At 47.7% G+C, this 20,127-nt stretch overlaps 1 protein-coding gene across 6 annotated transcripts in view; it reads right to left on the bottom strand.

The window, feature by feature from the left end:
- Window positions 1–644: 644 nt before the first annotated feature.
- NFATC2 (nuclear factor of activated T cells 2) overlaps window positions 645–20,127 on the bottom strand; it is an 84,102-nt gene continuing 64,619 nt past the window's right edge. For 5 of the 6 annotated variants that reach the window (XM_050982169.1, XM_018917421.3, XM_030233262.2 and 2 more), the window contains exon 10: window positions 645–6,869. In XM_050982169.1, the coding sequence (XP_050838126.1) occupies window positions 6,814–6,869 (56 nt within the window). In that variant the 3' untranslated portion in view covers window positions 645–6,813. Of the gene's footprint in view, window positions 6,870–11,373; window positions 11,462–20,127 lie in introns of all 6 variants that reach the window. The other variant, XM_030233263.2, reaches the window with a different exon arrangement.

The raw sequence follows: 20,127 nt of genomic DNA, 5'->3' as shown, positions 1-20,127 counted from the left end.
AAAACACTTGCTCCACGGCCAACAAATGCATGGAATATGGTTTGAATTCTCTGGGTTTAAATGCAAAGGATAATATTGATTTTGTTAAGGTAAATGTCTTTAATTGAATGTTGCATAAACTCGACTCTCACTGGGCCATAATGGGCTCTGGGCATCCCTCCAGCACAGCAGTATGAAAATGTCTCTTTTAGTGTCTCCAGCAGAGAAATGCAGAATTAAGATTTAGATGAAAAGAAGTGAAATGGAGTCCATCCCCAGACTCTAAAAAAGCATCTACTGCTGCAGAAGGCCATTTCCATAGGTGGAAATGACTGCTTCATTCAGGTCAAGGCTCTGCAGTACCTGTGGGTGTGGATTGTTTGGGGCTTTCTACTGGGGTGGTGGGGATAGGAAATTAAGAGGGAAATGAAGAAGTGTCAGTGCAACCAGCCTCAGCCACAGGGCCTGGGTGGGGTCCTGGCCCAAAGGGCAGCTGAGCAGCTCATTGGTGAGGAAAGGCTCCATGCTCTGCAATCCTTTTGCACAACCATTCCTGAGAATTTCTGAGGCAGACAGGACAAGAAGACAAGTCGGTGACTCAGCCCCCTGATATTCATTTATCAAAGGCAGGAAAGGTATTCAAGAACAGACCAAACACTCTTGCAGCAGATGATGCCCTTTCATTTATTGCTAATCTACCATAGTACAGGCAATATATAAAAATACTTTACAGATAGCAAAAAAACATTACATTGGAAGTTAACAACGTTGTTGTAGGAATGTGAATGATATAAATCCCTTTTCAATTGTGAGAGCTGGGTTTTTGAACAGGCAAATTGATTCAAAAGACATCTGTAAGGATGATGTGAGTGACAAGTGCTCACTCGTGTGTCTACTAAAATATGGCTTTACCTGACTATCCGGGGCAGGGAGGGCTGACTTTGGGGGGAATCACTTCATAATTACACACTCAGACAAACATGGGAGTGCCAGACAGGCCAGCACTGGTCAGGCTCTCTGTGCCCAGGTGCAGTCCCTGCTCCGAGTCCATCCTGCAGTAACTGCAGCACATCTGGGACCCCTGGGCTTTGCAAACACCATTCCTTTCTGAGACTCACTCCTTCTGGAGCTTTCTGCCCAATGCTGCTATTTTAGGAGTGACAGAAGGAAACTCAACCCCCCAGGTAACTTTTTGCATTTGAGGACATCTTTTGCAGCATCAGCACCTTCAGGTGAAGTTGATTGCAATGTGCAGGTACTAATTTATATTTTTGTACCGCTGAAAGAACACAAATGGCTAAACAAACCTGGAACAGACCAGGCTGGTTGGACACTGCCTGGTAGCTGGAGAAGCTGGTATCAGCTGGGAGCCCTGCAGTTAGAACCAGCAGATATTAAAGACACAGATGCCAATCTGATGTCAAATGTTCCCAGAGGTGATTATTCATTCTGAACTGAGATGAGTAAAGAATTACAATCTTCCATGTGTGATGGCACAGTGCTGCCTCACAGGTAAGAAACCACTGCAATGTAAAGGATGAGGAAAAGAGTTGGTTTCTGGAGAATTTTACAATTCACCCCACCGAGACCCAGCAGTGGCATCTCTTCCTATTGCACAGGAATATGGAACACAAATAACAAACAAACAGAATTGCAGCTACACTGGAACATCAGATCATTTTAAGTGGTGTAAAAATTATGAGGATCTGAATCAGTTTAAAATTTTAAATTAAGACAGTCATTTTCCTGAGTCCCATCTGGCAGATCGTTGTTCCCTATTAAGTAGCAATTTGGAAAGAAATGCAGGGGAAAAAGTCAGATTGAAATATTTAGAAACATATTTCTGAAGTGTTTAAAGCTGTCTTTGAAGTCTTTGGGAAATTTATCAAATACATTTTTTTTTTTTTTTTTTTTGTTTTAGGACAACAGCAATTCAACAACAATTGCATAGAAAAGTAAGGCATTCAGAAAATGAAAACTGATCCTTTATAAATACAAACCTTAATCCAAAAGTTGTATTGCATATTTGGTCAGACAAAGAGCACAGTCACTTCTGTTGTAAAGATACGGATTACAAAATACACTTTAAAAAACATGCTAGCTACTTTGAGGACTGGTCTAGATATGTAATGAAGCAGCAGCTTTTCATACAATGGAGAATAACATAGTGCTGGTTTTGGAAATCCTCTCCATTCAGGAAATGCTGCATTCCTACGGGGAGAATGGAGGGATACGTATTTACATGGATACAAATAAAGCAAGTGCAAAACCCATGACTCTTCTACATTCTTTCTCCCAGTAAAAACAACATACATGAGACACTTCCACTCCACTGTTGCTGCTCTGATCTTATTTTTTGCTCATTCTCATGGAGAAAAACAAAACCAGGACTTTGCATTTCATTGCAAATATCTTCACAAGCAATTCCTCTCCTGGCAAACTCGACTTCCAACACTCATAACTGACCAAAAATAAAAATCTTCCTGATATCTGCCCACTCCATTCCACTCTCAGACTGTTTACATATCATGAAAGATGATTTTTATTCTACGTATATTTGATGCAGCGTTTAGAGATGCTCATCCTGTATTTGCAGCCAAAGCTCGGATGGAAAAATGGAAATTAAAAAATCACACACACACACACCACACAAGACAAATAAAAAGAGATGAACTTTTGAGTTCCAACATGAATGTCACATGGTGTAACTTTGATGGAAAATGCATTAGAGTTGTTCACCCTGCAGACAAGATATTTGTAGGCCTTTGGTACAATGGCAGGAAGGCACTGTGGTGAAACATTCAGATAACTGAGGAAAGACAGAGTTTCCTCATGTGCAAATATGGCTATCTTCCAGATAAAGTGAGAACAAATTGCTCACAAAATGCTATTAACTCTTCAAGCTTAAGCTGGTGCTTCTACAGAGAGAAAGTTGTACTAAGTAACAGAAATACTAATACTGGGAAAAAACTCTGCTCAGCAAGAACAGGAAATAATTTAGTACTGTATATATTGAAATTCTTCAGCCTAGCTATATATTCTAACATATCAGTTTCCTTTTTAAAGAGACAACACTACGCCTGAGGATGCTCCTTTTCTCTGGAAATAAATACAAAGGTGGTGAAGCTGGATTCTTTAACTACTGTTGCATGGAAAAGCAGATGGGGCAGCAGGGCCTGAGCTCATGCAGGTGTGGCTGAACCCCTAAAATTCAGAATACATGGGGTGAAGCCTCCACGCTGAGCTGCTCCAGTGCTGGGAGCCAGCACAGGAGGGACCAGCTCTGCACGGGGTGTTCATTTCTAACATGGATAAAATAATGCACCCACAGAGAGCAGGGCATGGCCTGGGCTGGCAGGGACTTCACCCAGTGCCACCCCTGCCATGGCAGGGACACCTCCCACTGCCCCAGGTGCTCCCAGCCCTGTCCAGCCTGGCCTTGGGCACTGCCAGGGAGGCTTTTTACCCTAATTTCTGATTGAAAGCAATTCTCTGTCAGTTGGAAGCCATCCCCCCCTTGTCCTGTCACTGCCAGCCCATGTAAAAGCCCCTCCCTGTGTGGGTGTATTGTATAAATGACATTGTGCACTGTACATGTACACAGATTAATACCTATGCCTTAAAGAGGAGGAGGGAATACAGTCAATGCAAGCATGGCTAGAGCACCTGTAGCACATTAAAAACCCTTCCCCCAAAAAAACCCCAACAAAAAAAAAATCAGCCCCAAAAAACGAAAAACAACAACCAAAAAAACCAACCTAAAAAACCCCTCCAACCAAACAAAATAAACTGAACAAAAAAAAAAAAAAAAAAAAAAAAGCAACCCCACGAAATAAATCCAACAAATGAAAACCCAAGCCTCTGTCCCCCTCTATAGCAAAGGGCCTGAAGAACACATGAGCACAGTGGAAATCTTGTGCATTTTGGCTGCAGGGCTGTGCCTGCCTGGCTCCCTCTGGGCCCTGAACAGCCTTTGCTCCAAGGTTTCAGCTACTCCTTCCTTTGGGGGATGAATTTATTTAAAGGACATTTCAGCCTCAACAATCCAGAAGGCAGAACTTAAACACTGACCTTTTCCTTTGCTCAGATCCAGCACTAGATTTTACTTCCAATCCCCTTTTCTAAATTGATATCATCTAAAAATAAATATGCAAAAAATTATTCTCCTAAATTGATGAGTAGCTGCTGCAGACAATCACCAGAGCAGCAGCAGCAGCAGCACATCACAGGTCTGAAAAGACCTTCCTGGGCTTCTTTGAGCTTCTGTTTAAAATCCAGCAAAAGAGAAGGTCCTGCCAGTAATCTGAGGATTTTTTTTTTCTGTGGATGCATTTCTGGGTTGTTTTTTAAATTTCTCCTATACTTTACAGGTTGGATCATGGAAAACATTTGATACATCCAAGTGTGAAACTGGGAGATGCATTTGGTCTGTTCTTTTACTCAGCTACAGCACAGAACTTCTGACAAGGCAACTTTTGGCCTTTAGAATATGTCAAAATTGTCTCATTCATCAGAATGCACTAAAAACCCCTTAATGTGTGTCAGACTCTGGCCCACTGACAGCTTTTAACAATCCAAAATAGCTTTTTGAGGCGTGTGAGCCAGTCAGTCCTGCTGAGTGCTGTCTAACAGGAATTCCCCTCTCCAGCAAGGCCGGGCCTCACTTTTGTTTCTGTAAAAATCAGCAATTAGAAAAGGCCATTTTCACCTCTGCAGGTCCAGGCTGAGGCTTGGCCAGGGCACCTGCAGGGCAGAGCTCACCAGGAGAGCACCAGAGAGGTGCACCAGAGAGGCCCCCCAGGAGTTCTGGGTGTTGGGATACAGGGAACTCATTTTGGGCTGAAAGGTCTGAGTCTCACAAAGCAGGGATGGAAGCCAGGGGTGCCATTAATGCCAGGCTGGGATGTGCAGGGCTCTGCTCTGCTTCTGGATCTCAGCTGGGCTGAATCTGCAGTTCAGAGCTGCTCTTGTGACATCCAGATTTCTGTTCAAGAGCCAAATTTTAGCTGAGCCCCAGGTCAGGGGTTCTGAAGAACCTAATGCTTCTGTCTCCCACTCTAACCCCAAGAGCTTCCAGAGTTTAAGCACCAGTTTTTAGTGGCAGAAAATATATTCTTCCTGATAATCCTGAAGAGATTTTTGTTGGACCGAGCCATGCTCTGCAGGGATTGTGCAAAATCTTTCTTGAGACACTGGGGAACCAATTTTGAGGCTGCTCTGCTGTATTCCCATCCCTTCTTTCCTGCTGTGAGCAGTGGACACGCTGGTACTCTGCCAAGTTTACTGTGACACAACTGAAAACTGGATTAATTTCACTGTGCTCTAGAGCAGAGCTCAGGCTCTGCATTCCCAAAAATATCAGCATTCCTTATTTATAAAACCAGGAAAGATTACTATGGCATTCCTAAAATATTATGGCTATCTTTTACTGTACACTGGTTACCCACTCAGAAGCCTTTTTATCCCTGACTCCCCTAAATATTCTAACTTGTACAACTGCAGGTGGCAGTGGTTACCTGGAATGTGCAAAGCAGGAGTCAGGACAGGATATTCTAACACACGAAGCAAAACATAACAAAATACTAACTCCCATGGAAATGGAACCTTTCCAGGAACTGCTGGTAGCTTTGCAAAGCTAAAGAGACCAGGTGAATATAAATAAGTGTCTATTTTCTCTGGAATGTATGGCTTCTGTAAGATGCAATTATTTTCCTCTGCAGCTCGGGTGAGTAAATGTTCCAGCTGCTAAATGAAACAAGTTATGAGACAAGAGCAGGTTCTACATGAAAAGAAACAGCAACAATTTGTTAGAGAGAAAATATCTAAGGTGTGTTCATACACTGCCTAAATACTAATAAGGATCAATCATAAAATCTTTGGATTTACTGTGACTCCTATATATTAATCTCTGCTTTACCTGGGTTTATTTTACCTCGGGGCAGGCATTGCAACTGCTGAATTGCTCTTTTCACTGGTTGGTTATGAGAATCCCTCTCCTTCAAATTCCTATCCAGTCTGACAAGAAAAATGAAGAAAACTCCTGGATTCAGCTGAGATCTCCTGTCTGAAGATCTCAGCAACCCCAGTGCCCAGAGCAAACTGGCTTTGATCCTAGACTGGATGAAGGCTGAGCGAGCTTGGCTGCCTCAGTTTCCTACAATAATAACATTTCTCAGGAGGGCTTTGAGACCTGGAGGGCAAATCATTGTTAGTGACCTGCAGGATGGTGTTACTGTCCCATGAATACATGACTCTGCTCCCCTTTGCCCACCCCCAGTGCCCAGCCCAGGCTCTGGGCCCTGCCCAGGGGATGGCTCCTGTCTCCCCTGATGGATGGATGGATGGATGGATGGATGGATGGATGGATGGATGGATGGATGGATGGATGGATGGATGGATGGATGGATGGATGGATGGATGGATGGATGGATGGATGGATGGATGGATGGATGGATGGATGGATGGATGGATGGATGGATGGATGGATGGATGGATGGATGGATGGATGGATGGATGGATGGATGGATGGATGGATGGATGGACACACAGACAGATGGGTTGCAGCAGGCTTGAAGTGTTTCCTCGGACAGATGCTGTGTTCCAGGAGAACAATGTGATCTCTGGATGAAAGGAAGGGTGTCCTGTGTGCTGTTTACACACAGAGGTGGCGAGGTGCTCAGCCAAGGCTGTCGCTTGGTGCCAATTCATTGTTCCTTGCACTGAGTCTCTGCCTGGAGATGAACTGCAAAGGAAGCCAGAGGTTGCAGGGGCACTGGAAGGATCTAAGAGGTCACTTGTGGAAGGATTCGGTAAAAGTTGTCTCACAAATCTCTTCTATGTCTGACTTCTGGCAGGGAGTCCAGAAAATTCCTTCCTGATAATTTCGTTAACTGGGAAATAAAAGAAAGAGGAGGAAACATTAAAGCACTTCCAACATCAGGACAAGTAAAAAGTAAAAGCAATCCTTGGGCAGTCAAGCTGCAAACACCCCCTCTGCACTCATAACTGAGTTTCATTAAAATCTAAATGATAACTCATGGTGCTGCTTGCCCAGATTACAGTTTTTGGAAGGCAAGGGGAAGGAGGGGAGAGAAGGGGTTTCACTGTATTCAACGTGATCCAGGTGCCATAAAGCAGAGAAAGGCTGCAGCCAGTGCCCAGGGCCTGCCACATCCTCACACACACCCCCTCTGCCACAGACACTGCCCTTACCCAGGGGAAAAAGGAAGGAGCATCTCTAGGGAGCTAAACAACTGAATAGTTCCACTAGGCTGAAAGAAAAATACCTTCAAGAGAAAAAGGCCAGGTTTGGAGGAAATATAGCAAACAGTGATGAAAACACAGAGACTGCAATTCAGGTGAAAACGTTTGCTTTTGGGTGGTTTTTGGTTGGTATTTTTAATCCCACTCTAGACTCTAGCTGCTTTACATCTTTCCTATCACTTGTTTGCAGAGTGGAGCACAAACACCCTGCCTGCAGCACCAGGGTACTGGGAGAGCCTGGGACAGGCTTGTCACTAAAGCTCAAGGGAAGACACTGAAGAGCTCTGCTGTCTGTTTAAAAGCCAGAACAATATTACTTTATTTACAACAGCCAATGTCTCCTGGCAACTTTTCACACTCACTTGCCTAAAGCACCCTCTGGCACCTCCTGGAACAACCATTCTCTCTCTAGAATTCAGGTGCTCCCCAGAATTTAAGTGCAGAAATCTCTGCACTTTGATTAGGAGAGACCTAAACCATGAGCATTTTGATGCAGAACTCCAGAACTGCCCTTTTGGGGCTCCATTTCACTGCAGCCCCTTGGTGCTGTGTTCATCATGGTGTGGAAACTGCTCAGTTACTCTGACTAATTTGCCTTAAAACAAGAAAACTAAATTTCCTAGGTTTCAGACCCCAGATCTCAATGATTTCTCCCTGCTGGTATTTAAGGGCTGAAACACAAACTAACTAAAACCACAGCAGACCCTCACCCAAGACTGATTAATCCTCAGGTTTGCAGCTGTAAGACCCTATATCTATCCAATTTCTAATAAATGTTTATGGGAAACATTAATTAAAATAGACTTTCACCACTTCCCCCTATCTAAAAGACCTGGTGCCCAGTCTCTGGCAAGTCTCTGGGAAGGGGAACACATGAATTAATTTTTAGTATTTACTATTAATGGTTTGAAATCTCCTTCCTCTCTGCATGCTGGGATTTGTCTCTGAGGCAGTAAAATCAGTATTTTTTCAGACCTCCGTGTTGCTGCTGCTGTGGGGGGCTGTACTCCAGGAACTCCATGCTCAGAAATCCCACCAGGACCAGCCCATGGCTCAGCTCTTCCTAACTCCCGCTGGGAGATGCCTGATTTGAGTCAGACTGGAGCCTCCTGGGGATGATTTGGGCAAGAGAAGCAGAACTGCTGGCCAGCATCCTACCTGGCACTGCCAGCTGCTGGCTCTGGGGGACTTGTGGCAAAGAAGGAACGTTTGGTGAGCAGGGAGGGCTGCAGTGCAGTGCAGGGAGCAGCCAGAGGGAGGGGAGGTTGGTCCAGCCTGAGCAGAGCCTCCTCCTGCTCACTCACAGCTTCCTGCCTGCTCTGCCCAGGAAATGACAGGAGCAGGTCTTCAATGGAAAGTTTTCACAGCCTCAGCTAAAAATAGCAGTGAGGTAAAAGAAGTGGGCACCCACTCTTAGAGGGTCATTTCCTTTTGAGAAACAAGTGGGCTGAGGCTGCAGGCAATTTATTTATCAACACACTTGTTTGTGCTACCAAAAATACCACAGATGAGCTTTACCTATTCCTTTTATCTGATAAGTCATGGAAATAGCAGAGCCAGCAGTCATCTGCAGCTAGGAAGGGTTAAATACAAAGTGAAACACGAACAGATAATTCAGTGGGGCTCCCTGAAGAGGCTTTGAGGGGTCCAGCTTTGGTTATTCCCTGCTTGGGGCTGGCTCTGGGCAGGTTGGATGCTGTGGTGAAGTGCTGACTCAGCCTGCAAGCTTCACTTTCCCTCCCCTGAGGTCAGCAGTGGCTTCTGTGGGCTGAGGTTACAGGGGGCTGCAGCCTGAGCAGGGCTGAGAAGCTGCAGGGGAGCAGTGTGAGCCATTAACCCCATGGACAGGCACACCCAGGGCTGCTCCCTGCCAGCTCTTCCACGTGGACAATTGGGGTTTTTGTGAGAACCTGAATGTAAGAGCTCCCTGTTATCAGCTGGCCTGAATGTCCCACAGTCCCCCTGAGCTTCACCCAAATGCAGGTGCTGAGAGGAGTGTCAGCTGCAGGTGAGGCTGGGCATCACTACAATGTGTCAGGGCTTGTCCCAGCACTAAAACCTGCAACCAGAGTCCCTAAAGCCAATCAACATGTAAATGAACAGGAGTGATCCCAAGGCATGGCTCCCTCTCCAGGCTGGAAATCACCTCCAGCCCAGGGCCTGTGAAATCACACATCCCTGGGGATCTGCTCCAGTGTGAGCACTGTGCCCACAGCCAGGGCTACCCAAGAGACCTGGCCTTCAACAGAAGGCTGGACCAAAGCAGCAACTGAGCCTGACCCAAAGCAGCAACTGAGCCTGACCCCAACCAGAAACTGAGCCTGACCCAAACCAGCAACTGAGCCTGACCCAAAGCAGCAACTGAGCCTGACCCAAACCAGCAACTGAGCCTGACCCAAACCAGCAACTGAGCCTGACCCAAACCAGCAACTGAGCCTGACCCAAACCAGAAACTGAGCCTGACCCAAACCAGCAACTGAGCCTGACCCAAACCAGAAACTGAGCCTGACCCAAACCAGCAACTGAGCCTGACCCAAACCAGCAACTGAGCCTGACCCAAACCAGCAACTGAGCCTGACCCAAACCAGAAACTGAGCCTGAACCAAACCAGCAACTGAGCCTGAACCAAACCAGCAACTGAGCCTGACCCAAACCAGCAACTGAGCCTGACCCAAACCAGTAACTGAGCCTGAACCAAACCTGCCTGAACCAAACCTGCCTGAACCAAACCTGCCTGAACCAACCCAGCAAACTGAGCCATGCCTAAAGCTCAGAGGGAGCCCAGAGCATGTGCTGAAGCTGCTCTTCTGAACTCCAGCTATCTCTTTTTGGCAGTGTGGTTAAAATGTATCTCCAGTATCAGCTCTCATTATTTGCTCATTTCTAGCTGAGAGGAACAGGAGATGATGTGACTAATAAATAAAACATTGTTAAGGTGCCTGGCACTGGTTGCTCTGGAGCACACCACTATTGATCTGGTTAATGAGAGAACTGATTAACTGAGGCCACAGGCACATGTGCAAAGATAATGAAAGATTAAATCAATCACAGCTGCCAGCAGCCATGCAGGCCAAGGAAACCCCTGCAGGGCACCCTTCAGTGTGTCCTGTGTCACCTCCTGCTGCTGCAGGAGTGGGACAGAGCCCTGGGAGTGCCCAGGGAGGTGACCCAGAGCTGCTGGAATTCTGGGGGCAGTCTGTGTCCCTGGTGGGCACCAGCCCCTGCCCCAGGCCCCACTGACAGCCAGGCCTCCCTCTCATCCTCCCAGCTGGAAACTGGGCTGTGTTCTGGGGGGTGACACTGGGCTGTGTCCCAGCAGCCCAGAGACCACAGGACCCCCTTGAGGTGGCAATGTCACCCTGTGAGGGTGCCACACTCACACCCCTCTGCACCTGTGCCACCCCACAGGTCCCCCTGGGTACCAGGGATGCCATGGGTGTTCCACACCGGTGGCACTGACCCTCTGGGGACATTCCCACGGGTCCCCCTGGGTACCAGGGATGCTGTGGGTATTCCACACCGGTGGCACTGACCCTCTGGGGACATTCCCACAGGTCCCCCTGGGTACCAGGGATGCCATGGGTGCTCCACACCGGTGGCACTGACCCTCTGGGGACATTCCCACAGGTCCCCCTGGGTACCAGGGATGCTGTGGGTGTTCCACACCGGTGGCACCGACCCTCTGGGGATCCTGCAGCAGGGAGGGGCTCCTCAGAGGAGGCACAGCTCAGCCCCAGGGGCTCCTCCCTGCAGTGCTCCATGGCCAGCAGGAATTGGGACATGCAAAGCAAAGCCCTGGGCAGGAGCTGGTGCAGCAAAGCTGACCCTAGTTGGCAGAGTGCCCTCAAACCTGCCCTGCCTGGAAGGAGGGGATCCTTTAGATGCTTCAGCCCAGCATGCACAGCCCCACCTCTCCTTCCCTGCCCACCAGGCCCCAGCTACCTCAGGACAGCTCTGTGCTACACAAGTGGGGAAGAAAAAGAATATTAAAATTAAAAAATTAAATAAAATTAAGTATTTCAAACCCTCTATGCCAAATAAAAAGGGGCATGACTTCTTAATTGAAAAAATAAATAAATAAAGGTTAAGAGAAACACACAGCTGGAGAAAAGGCAGAAAAATACCAATTACCTTTCTTTTTGATTGCTTGGATCAAAGATCACAGTCATTCTTTTTCATATAATGTTTTGTATCCAGCTAAGGTGTGTATCTATCAGCTCTGAAAAAGATTTGCAAAACCATTTTTGAGAAAAAAAGGTACCCTTTGACCTCTGCTGCATGGCCAAGTGTTACAGCTTTCAGCTATTCTTCCACTTTGTGGCTTAATTTCATAGAAGGACATTTCAGCAAATACAACACACAAGGCAGAATTTAACCACTGACCTCTCTGTTTGCTCAGATCCAGCACTAGATTTTACTTTTTATCCCCTCTTTTCTCAACTGATATTATCTAAAAATGAATATTCCAAAACTTACACTCCCAGATTGGTGACAAAAGGTGAAAAGCTGATAATTTGTCTGACACTGCAGAGGCCAGGGGTCCCTGTGACCTGTGAGTCAGGTCAGACCCATCACTGCCTTTGCAAAATTCACTTCTGTTGTCACCCCAGTGCCCAAATAAGATCCAAAGTCAGTCCCTTTTAACTGAGAGATCCAACCACAGTGACTGTGAAAATCCCACTTTGCCTTAATTGTACAGAACAGGAAAGATCTGGGTAAAAAAATCATGAAATTTACAGTCTTTGCTTCAATTGCAAATAAGGTGAATTATTTTCCTCAGGAAAAGGCAGTATTTAAAATTTTCTGCCCTTTTTTTTTTTTTTATTATTTCTTAATCTTTGTAGATTTCTTTTGAATTCACCAGGAAAGCATTTGGCACTCCTGCAAAACCATGTGGAAATAATAATTTAAAAAATTGCAATATTAAGGAGCAAAAAGTGCTTCTTAAAAACTAAGTTTTGAGTGCAAGATTCAGGAGTGTGTTTGCTGCTGGATTTCAGGTGACTATATATAGAAAAGAAGTATTTTACTTGGCTCCCCAGGATTGTGCAGCCACGTATGATGCCCTGGAACCTCCCTCTCAGTACACAGCCCATTTTATATTCTGCATCCTGGAAAATCAGCTTCTGCACACGAGAGCACAGCGACTGGGAAATACCAGCTTGGGTGCACAGGCACGAGGAGCCCAAACCAACCAACTGTGCTGGGGAAAGGTACTGGCAGTGTGTGGGGCTGTTGGAGAAATCAACAGCAATTAAAGGCTTTTTTTCCTGGAAAATGGGGATATACAACCTCTGGGATGTTCTCAGCTGTGAAGCTTTAATTACACATCAAAACCAGGGCGTCCTCCTCACTGAAATAATGCCAAGAGATGCACCCTGCATCTGTCTTGTCAACTTTTCTGTCTTGTCCTGCTCGTAACCCATGGAGTCTGTGTGACCTGTGAGCCTCCTCCACACCCTCCAGGCCAGCAGCAATCAGCTCACCTCCATTAATTAAGCAAACTCTTGGAAGAGGTTGCTGACCTCAAACTAAGTGGCAACTCAAGTCCCAGGATGCATTTTTGCTGTAGGAGTGTCAATAGACTCCAAAGCCATTGGCATCTTTCCATGAATGCAGCAACATAATACAGATATCTGATGGAAAACAGAATCTAAATAAAATGCATATTTTTGGCTAAAGCCCATCCCAACTGACATCAATATCTGAACTGCTCTGGATTTACAGGATCTGGATTGCACAATGACATTTAAATATCCTGCCCTTATATTTCAGCACAGTGCCAGAGTGAGGGGTACAAATCAAACAATTGGTATCTCTAGTATTGTCCTACCCAAATTTAACAGGAAGCTGGGTGTGCCTGCAAGAAAAGAGCAAAAAATAAAGACAGCATTTCTGCTAAAAGAATTCAATGCCCTAAATGCACTGTAGATCAAAACTAGCAGGAAGGAAGTACTCAAAAAACAAATCTGTCTGTGACACCACCTCAGAAACACTAAGGGTTCTCTAAGCACTTTCATTATTGTCACTGTACTTCCAGAAAAGATTGACAGTCTCAAAGCTGGCAGGAAAAGTGACCCAGAGGGGAATGGGAGGACTCCAGGGCTTGGAGCTCTGTCATCATCCTGCCATATGAGCCTGGCCAAGCATCCCTGAAGGACCAGACCTGGTACAGATCTGCTCTGGGCTGAAAAATGCACAAAGGCTGTGAGGTCACACTCCTGGAACTCCAATAATCCCTGCTCAGCCAAGAGAAAACAGCCTGAGAGGATGAACCCTCCACATGAGCTACACCCTCAGCAAATCCACTCTGCTGCGTGTGGGATGGAGCAGAGAGCAGCATCCCCAAGAGCCCTGCAGGAGTGTTTGAACATCCTTAGGCAGGACTTTGGACCCTTGAGATCCCAAAGCACCATCAGCTGCTGAGCTCACTCAGGCAGGAGGAGAGTTAGAGCACAAATGACACAGAAAAGGGGCAGAAGGAGAATCACAGCACAAATGACACAGAAAAGGGGCAGAAGGAGAATCACAGCACAAATGACACAGAAAAGGGGCAGAAGGAGAATCACAGCACAAATGACACAGAAAAGGGGCAGAAGGAGAATCACAGCACAAATGACACAGAAAAGGGGCAGAAGGAGAATCACAGCACAAATGACATGTTCTGCTGCAGAAACAGCTGCCAAAGGCTGCCCTACACGAGCTGAAGGGAACAGTCCTAAAGCTGATGGGTGCCATTTGTGGTGCTTTCAGTTTTCTCATCCATTTGATCCCTGTTTGAATCTACTGAGTTAAGTTTTCGAGGCACTTTTCCATGACCCAGGGAATTGTGATATTTGCAGGACACACATGCACACACATGAGCTGGGATTCTATCCTGGCTGCTGGCTGCAGCAGCATCACAAAGAGCAATTGTTGCTCCAGAGTGTGATTTCCTGTTTGCTCGATGCATTTCAGTAGTCACCACTTTTTTCATCAGGTGCAAGCCCTGCCTACACATGGACTGCAGGAAGAAGGGGCACCTTCAGGAATTATTTCATGCCCCTTTCCTCCTGCCCCAGCAGGCTGCAGCAAATGCCTGTGGGCAGCCCTTGGAGCTGTTCTGCAGGCTCAGAGCTGGGTTTAGAGGGTTGTTTCAAACACTTAGAGCAGAGCTGGGAGAGGCTCCTCAGCAAACTGGGGTGTTTCTGTTTCTTTGAATCTCACTCTCTGCACCCTTTCTCTGCCCTCTCCAGAGCACTGCAGACACTGACACAAACCCAAGGATGGTGCTCAGGGTGGCACCCAGGGCCAGGCACTGCCCAGGCCCTTCCCAGGTTACTGACCAAGGACTGGCTCTGGGTATCAATGCCAGAACTACATGGGCATGAAACAAAAGCTCCTGTATTCCTGTTGGCTAGGATGGTGATAAATATCCTGTGCTTTATCAGGTAAAGCCCTGAGGTCTGTTCAGTCCCCACAAAGGAGGCAGAAAGGGACTGCAAGGAGCTGAGCTGGCTCTGTGCAGCTCCTCCACCAGTGTCAGCAGCTGCTTTGGGAAGAGTACCTTGAAAGTGGAAAACTAGATCAGCCTGGGTGTGATGAGGAACTCCAGGCCACCGTGGATTTGGTTTGTAGTAGCTTTCCATAACAAAGTCTTTTTTTAACTGACTTTCTTTCTGCTCACATATATTTAGATCTGACTTTCATTCTGCAGCACTCTGATGCCAGAGAGTTTTGGCTGCAATTGCAAGGGAAGGGACACGTGTTTGAGTCATGGAGTTGGCTCTCTCTCATTGATACTTGGTGAGTTACTGAGAAAAGATGAAGTTTGTATTTAGCTTTAGTTTACATGCAACAAGACCAAGTAAAATATTCCAAGCAGAATGAGCACATAATAAATAAATACACAAAAACTTATACCAGAAGGGGATGGAGTTCATTTTATAAACCATGTTACTTGGCTAAGCCCATACAGCAATATTAGGCTGATGGACTGAAGCTTAGGAAACACAAGGCAAGAGTCCTCACTTTGTCACTGCTATCTCTTGACTTGACTGTGCTGCTGCTGCAAAGCACAAGGGTGAAGCTGCTCCTGTCTGGTTTATTGGGCTTGGTTTGGACCCCAGGGATTTAATCCAGAGCTGCTGACACAAGCAGTGCCATTGGTACTAAGACACATTTCTTTTAGATCAAAACCAGCACAAGCAGAGGAGGTTGGTGATGCCTTTTCCCTGCAGCAGCACCTCGTGGTTTAAAACCTGATGAAATTGATATAGGATACCACAACAGCTCTAAACCAGCAACTGCAGCGAAAGCACACGAGCAACAGCTCTCTATCCACATGTCACTGTGCAGTTTCATCATTCTCCTAAAGTAAACCTATTTACTGGGGCAGGGTGAGTCATTCAGCAGAGTGATTCAAAAACAGAGAGAGAAAAGAGAATGGATGCAAGAAAGCCATTTTTTACAGGAAATAATTGGGGGAAGGACAGAACAGCTACAGCATGTTCAGGATTAGCTGAAAGTACAAGATAGGCAATGCTGCTGCTTTTTCATTTCTGTCACAAAGGAACAACCAGAACAAATATTTAATTGAGGGAAAACAAACCATGTAACAAATATTTAATTAAGGGAAAACAAACCATATTAAGCCTTTACTTTAGGCAGTTTTGCAGGGGATGAACAGTCAATAATGGAATCTGTTTCCCTCCCCTGAGCTCTAGTGCTTATGTCTCTTAATCCACAAAACTATTCACTGGCTCTAATTCTCTGGCATCTTATCTTGGGCTGTGTCTTCACTCTGCAACATCCCTCTGAAGGGCTGTGAGTCCTGCAGAGCCCCAGCCTCTCCCCACTCCAGCTTTCCCTCCTGACATGTCTAAACTGAATTCTGAGCCTGGTTCTCAGGGGAAAACAGCAGAAAATCCCCGTCCTAAGGTAACAGGCAAGATGCACAAGTGGCCTGTGAGGAATTCTGCCAAGCAAACCCAGCTCCCCTCTGCCCAGACATGCAAATCTCCCTCTGCCTGCAATTCCTCTGCCTGACAAACAGCCCCAGCCCAGCCAGCCTGCACCAGGCATTTGCTCCCATCTGTTGGACTGTCAGCAGGACCATGGGCAACAGGCACCACACTGAGCAGAGGAACACACAAAATCACTTTAACACTTGGATTATTTTTTCTATCATGCCTCCACATCCTTCCACAAATGAATATTTGGGGGAAGATTCTTCCCCCCTTCGGGAAGTGCCTCCAAGAGCAGAGATGGGCAGCAGCTCTGCAGGTCCTGCCAACAGCAGTCCCTCACTTGGGGGCTGCAGTTACTGCTCCCAAGGCAGCTGGAAAGCATCCAGACCATGAAATATTTAACTGGTTACTGACAGAGTGTTACAATTCACATCTAATAATGTCAAGGAGGTGCCACATACAAGATACTGTGTGTCTGCCACATCCAGCTGTTTGCTCTTATTTTGCACTTTGACTGGAACTCCTTTGAGGGAGGAACTGCTTTTTTTTAACTTTGGAGTCAAAGCAGCATCTGCCACAACAGAGGGCTGGGGTTTCTACCATAAAATAATGTACTAATAAAAATACTATACAATACTATGAGGTATATGAATAAATCAGAGGCCACGAGACAGACTTAATTATAAGAGACAGGGATAGCTGGAAAAAGGAGTGCAAAAGACCAGGGGAGCAGATACTGTAACTGCTTTTACATCTTGCCTCAAGAAGCCCAGGAACATCTGACAGTAAACAGCTTGAGAGAACAAGAAAATGTTATCTGCATCATCCAAAGGCTTCAAAATTTCAATCTGAATCAATGGCATGAATAAGAAAACTTTTGTTTTCAATACTAAGAGAAGATGAAAGAAAATAAGAAGGATTAAGGGAAGGAGAAAAGAAGGGCTATCAATTACCAATAATAGAATGAGCTCCTCCATGTCCAGCTGAGGTTCACCTTTAGCTGAAGTGCAGCCCATACTGCTGAGGCTGGGCAATTCCCAACCTCACCACAACAGAAATAACCTACATTTGTTCAGAAATTAGCCCTCAATTATTTCCAGATCTCCCTCAATTAGTTCAGATATCCCAACTCCAGATCAAGATGTAGGAACCACCACCCAAAGAGACTGCCCCAGGGAATCCTTCCTGGGAATTAATGATGAGCCATCCCCAGTTTTCCAGCTGTGAGGTCTGGGAGCTGTGTGGATCCCCAGGCCAGGCAGGCAGGAGGTGAATCCTGTGCTCAGGCAGTGTCCCAGGGGCACGCTGCAAGGTCTGGGATGCCTGGCAAGCCATCCTGATCTCTCCCCAGCTGTGTAACCACGTTCTCCTTTAAACACAAGTGTGCTCAGCCAGCTCAGAGCTCTGTGTCTGTGCCTCATATTGAACCTATTACTTTGCATTTAACCATGCACTGCTGCACTTCCTGGGAGAATTCCAACCCAACAACAGCGGCCTTGGAACCACAGCATGATAAAACACCCTCCTGCCCAAGAGAAAGATCAGACTTGCTTAGGTTTGACATGATCTCATCGGAGCCCAGCACACACTCGGCAGCAGTTGGCAGGCTGGGAATGGGGATTCAATGGGAATCTGTCTGTCCTGCAGAGGGAAGCAGCCACAGACAGCTGGAACACACAGCAGCAGCAAGGCCAAGGGCACATCCCCAGCAATCTGTGTGAGCAGGGCTGGCAGGAGAGGGGCTGCCAGCAGGACAGACATGCCCCGGTCACACACACAGAGCAGGGCCACCACACGGGGCCTGCAGCAAGGCCACGCTCCTGAGGGGACCTGGCAGCTCACTCTCAACAGGAGCCCTGGGGTCACACACCCAGGGACAAGCACACGGCACCCTCGGGATGGGGCACGGGCTGTGCACAGCACCTCTGGGAACACCACAGAGAGTCCTGAGCAGGACTGGGAACGGCCTTGGGATGGCCTAAGGGAACGGCCTTGGGATGGCCTAAGGGAACGGCCTTGGGATGGCCTAAGGGAACGGCCTTGGGATGGCCTCAGGGAACATCCTTTGGGATGGCCTAAGGGAACGGCCTTGGGATGGCCTAAGGGAACATCCGTTGGGATGGCCTAAGGGAACATCTGTTGGGATGGCCTAAGGGAACAGCCTTGGGATGGCCTAAGGGAACGGCCTTGGGATGGCCTGAGGGAATGGCCTTGGGATGGCCTAAGGGATTGGCCTTGGGATGGCCTAAGGGAACATCCGTTGGGATGGCCTAAGGGAACGGCCTTGGAATGGCCTAAGGGAATGGCCTTTCGGATGGCCTAAGGGAACGGCCTTGGGATGGCCTAAGGGAACATCCATTGGGATGGCCTAAGGGATCGGCCTTGGGATGGCCTAAGGGAACAGCCTTGGGATGGCCTAAGGGAACAGCCTTGGGATGGCCTAAGGGAACGGCCTTGGGATGGCCTAAGGGAACAGCCTTGGGATGGCCTAAGGGATCGGCCTTGGGATGGCCTAAGGGATGGCCTAAGGGAACATCCGTTGGGATGGCCTAAGGGAACGGCCTTGGGATGGCCAGCAGAGGGGGGAAGTCTCCGTACTGGTGAGGCTGGCTTGTGCTGGGGAGCCATGGCTGACAACTCACAGCATCACCTGAGGAAGGCTCCTGGGACCTCACCACCATCACCAGCACAGAGTGACAGCACTGCCACAAGCTCTGGGACAGCCCTGATGGCTGGATGCCACCAGCTGCTGCACTCTGCCACAGGCTCAGTGGAGGGGAGAAACCAAAGAAAGCAGCAGGACGTGTCCATCCTGAACTGTGCTCCCCCCAGCTCGAGAGGCTCACACACTTGGCCATGGGCTGCAGGCCATCTGCAGAGCCCGTCCCAGCCAGCTCTGGCCGTGCCCTGGCACTGCAGGCCTGCCTGGCAGGGAGCACATGCCATGCTTCCAACCACACCGGAGTTGTGCCAAAACAGGCCTGGTGAAGGGGAGGGAATATCCCAGGTACTACAAAAATGCCACATCAAGAGACCTAAACATGGAAGTGATGGGAAAAACCAGACTATTCCCGAGGCTGTGTGTTCCTGCTCTTCGGCCAAGAAGCTAAAATTTGCTCAAGCTAAAGTGGGTGGTTAAGCCTTGGAAACTTCAGAACAAGTTCATGCTACTGTAGGTGCTGGGAGACGGCAGAAGGAGCATCACAGAACTGGAAACTTCCCCTGTTTTGAACTGACAGCAACCAGAGGCCTTGGGAGAGCCCCCTCAAGCAGAGCTGGGTTATGTCTCATGGCCAAGTCAGCAGCCAACATCCTGTTGGTGGGCTGGGAGAGTGCTCTGCCCTGGCTGGGTCACACATGGGTCACACCACGGGGCTTTCCTTGGGGTCCCCTTGACAGCACTGTAAGCCACCCCACAGCATGACTAATCAACACTGAAAATCATCACACAGTTTGTCTTTGGGCTGGAAATCACCACGGGGAATGGACACAGCCAACAGAGTCTCCAGAGGGTTTGGTCACTGCTGACCCTGGCTGAGGGTGGGATGACCCCCAGGAGAGACAGGCTGCAGCCTTCTGGCCACAATTCCTGTGACTCAGGAGGGTGACTGGCCCCACTGGGGACTCCCCCTTCTCATTTCTAGGTGCTCAGAAACAGCCACAGCTGTTTTCTTTTCCTCCCACTGGTGTGAGGTGCCCAACCTGGCCCTGCCATTGCCCAGCATGGGAAGGGGCCAGAGAGCAACTGCTTTGGGCTTAATTTGAGAATGCCATCTGCATCCAGCTGTTAGCCTTTTGGAAATCTGCTGGCCTTTGTCTGCCTCGTGTGGCTGATGCTCCAGCTGCACACCCGTGGCAGCCAGCAAGTTTGCTTGGAGGACCCAGACAGGAAAGCCTGTCCTGAGAGCACCCCGGGGCTCCTCTTGGGCAGCCCCCT

The sequence above is a fragment of the Serinus canaria genome, chromosome 20 (assembly GCF_022539315.1).
Source record: "Serinus canaria isolate serCan28SL12 chromosome 20, serCan2020, whole genome shotgun sequence".
Classification (NCBI taxonomy): Eukaryota; Metazoa; Chordata; class Aves; order Passeriformes; family Fringillidae; genus Serinus; species Serinus canaria.
This window is presented reverse-complemented; position numbering and strand designations above follow the sequence as displayed.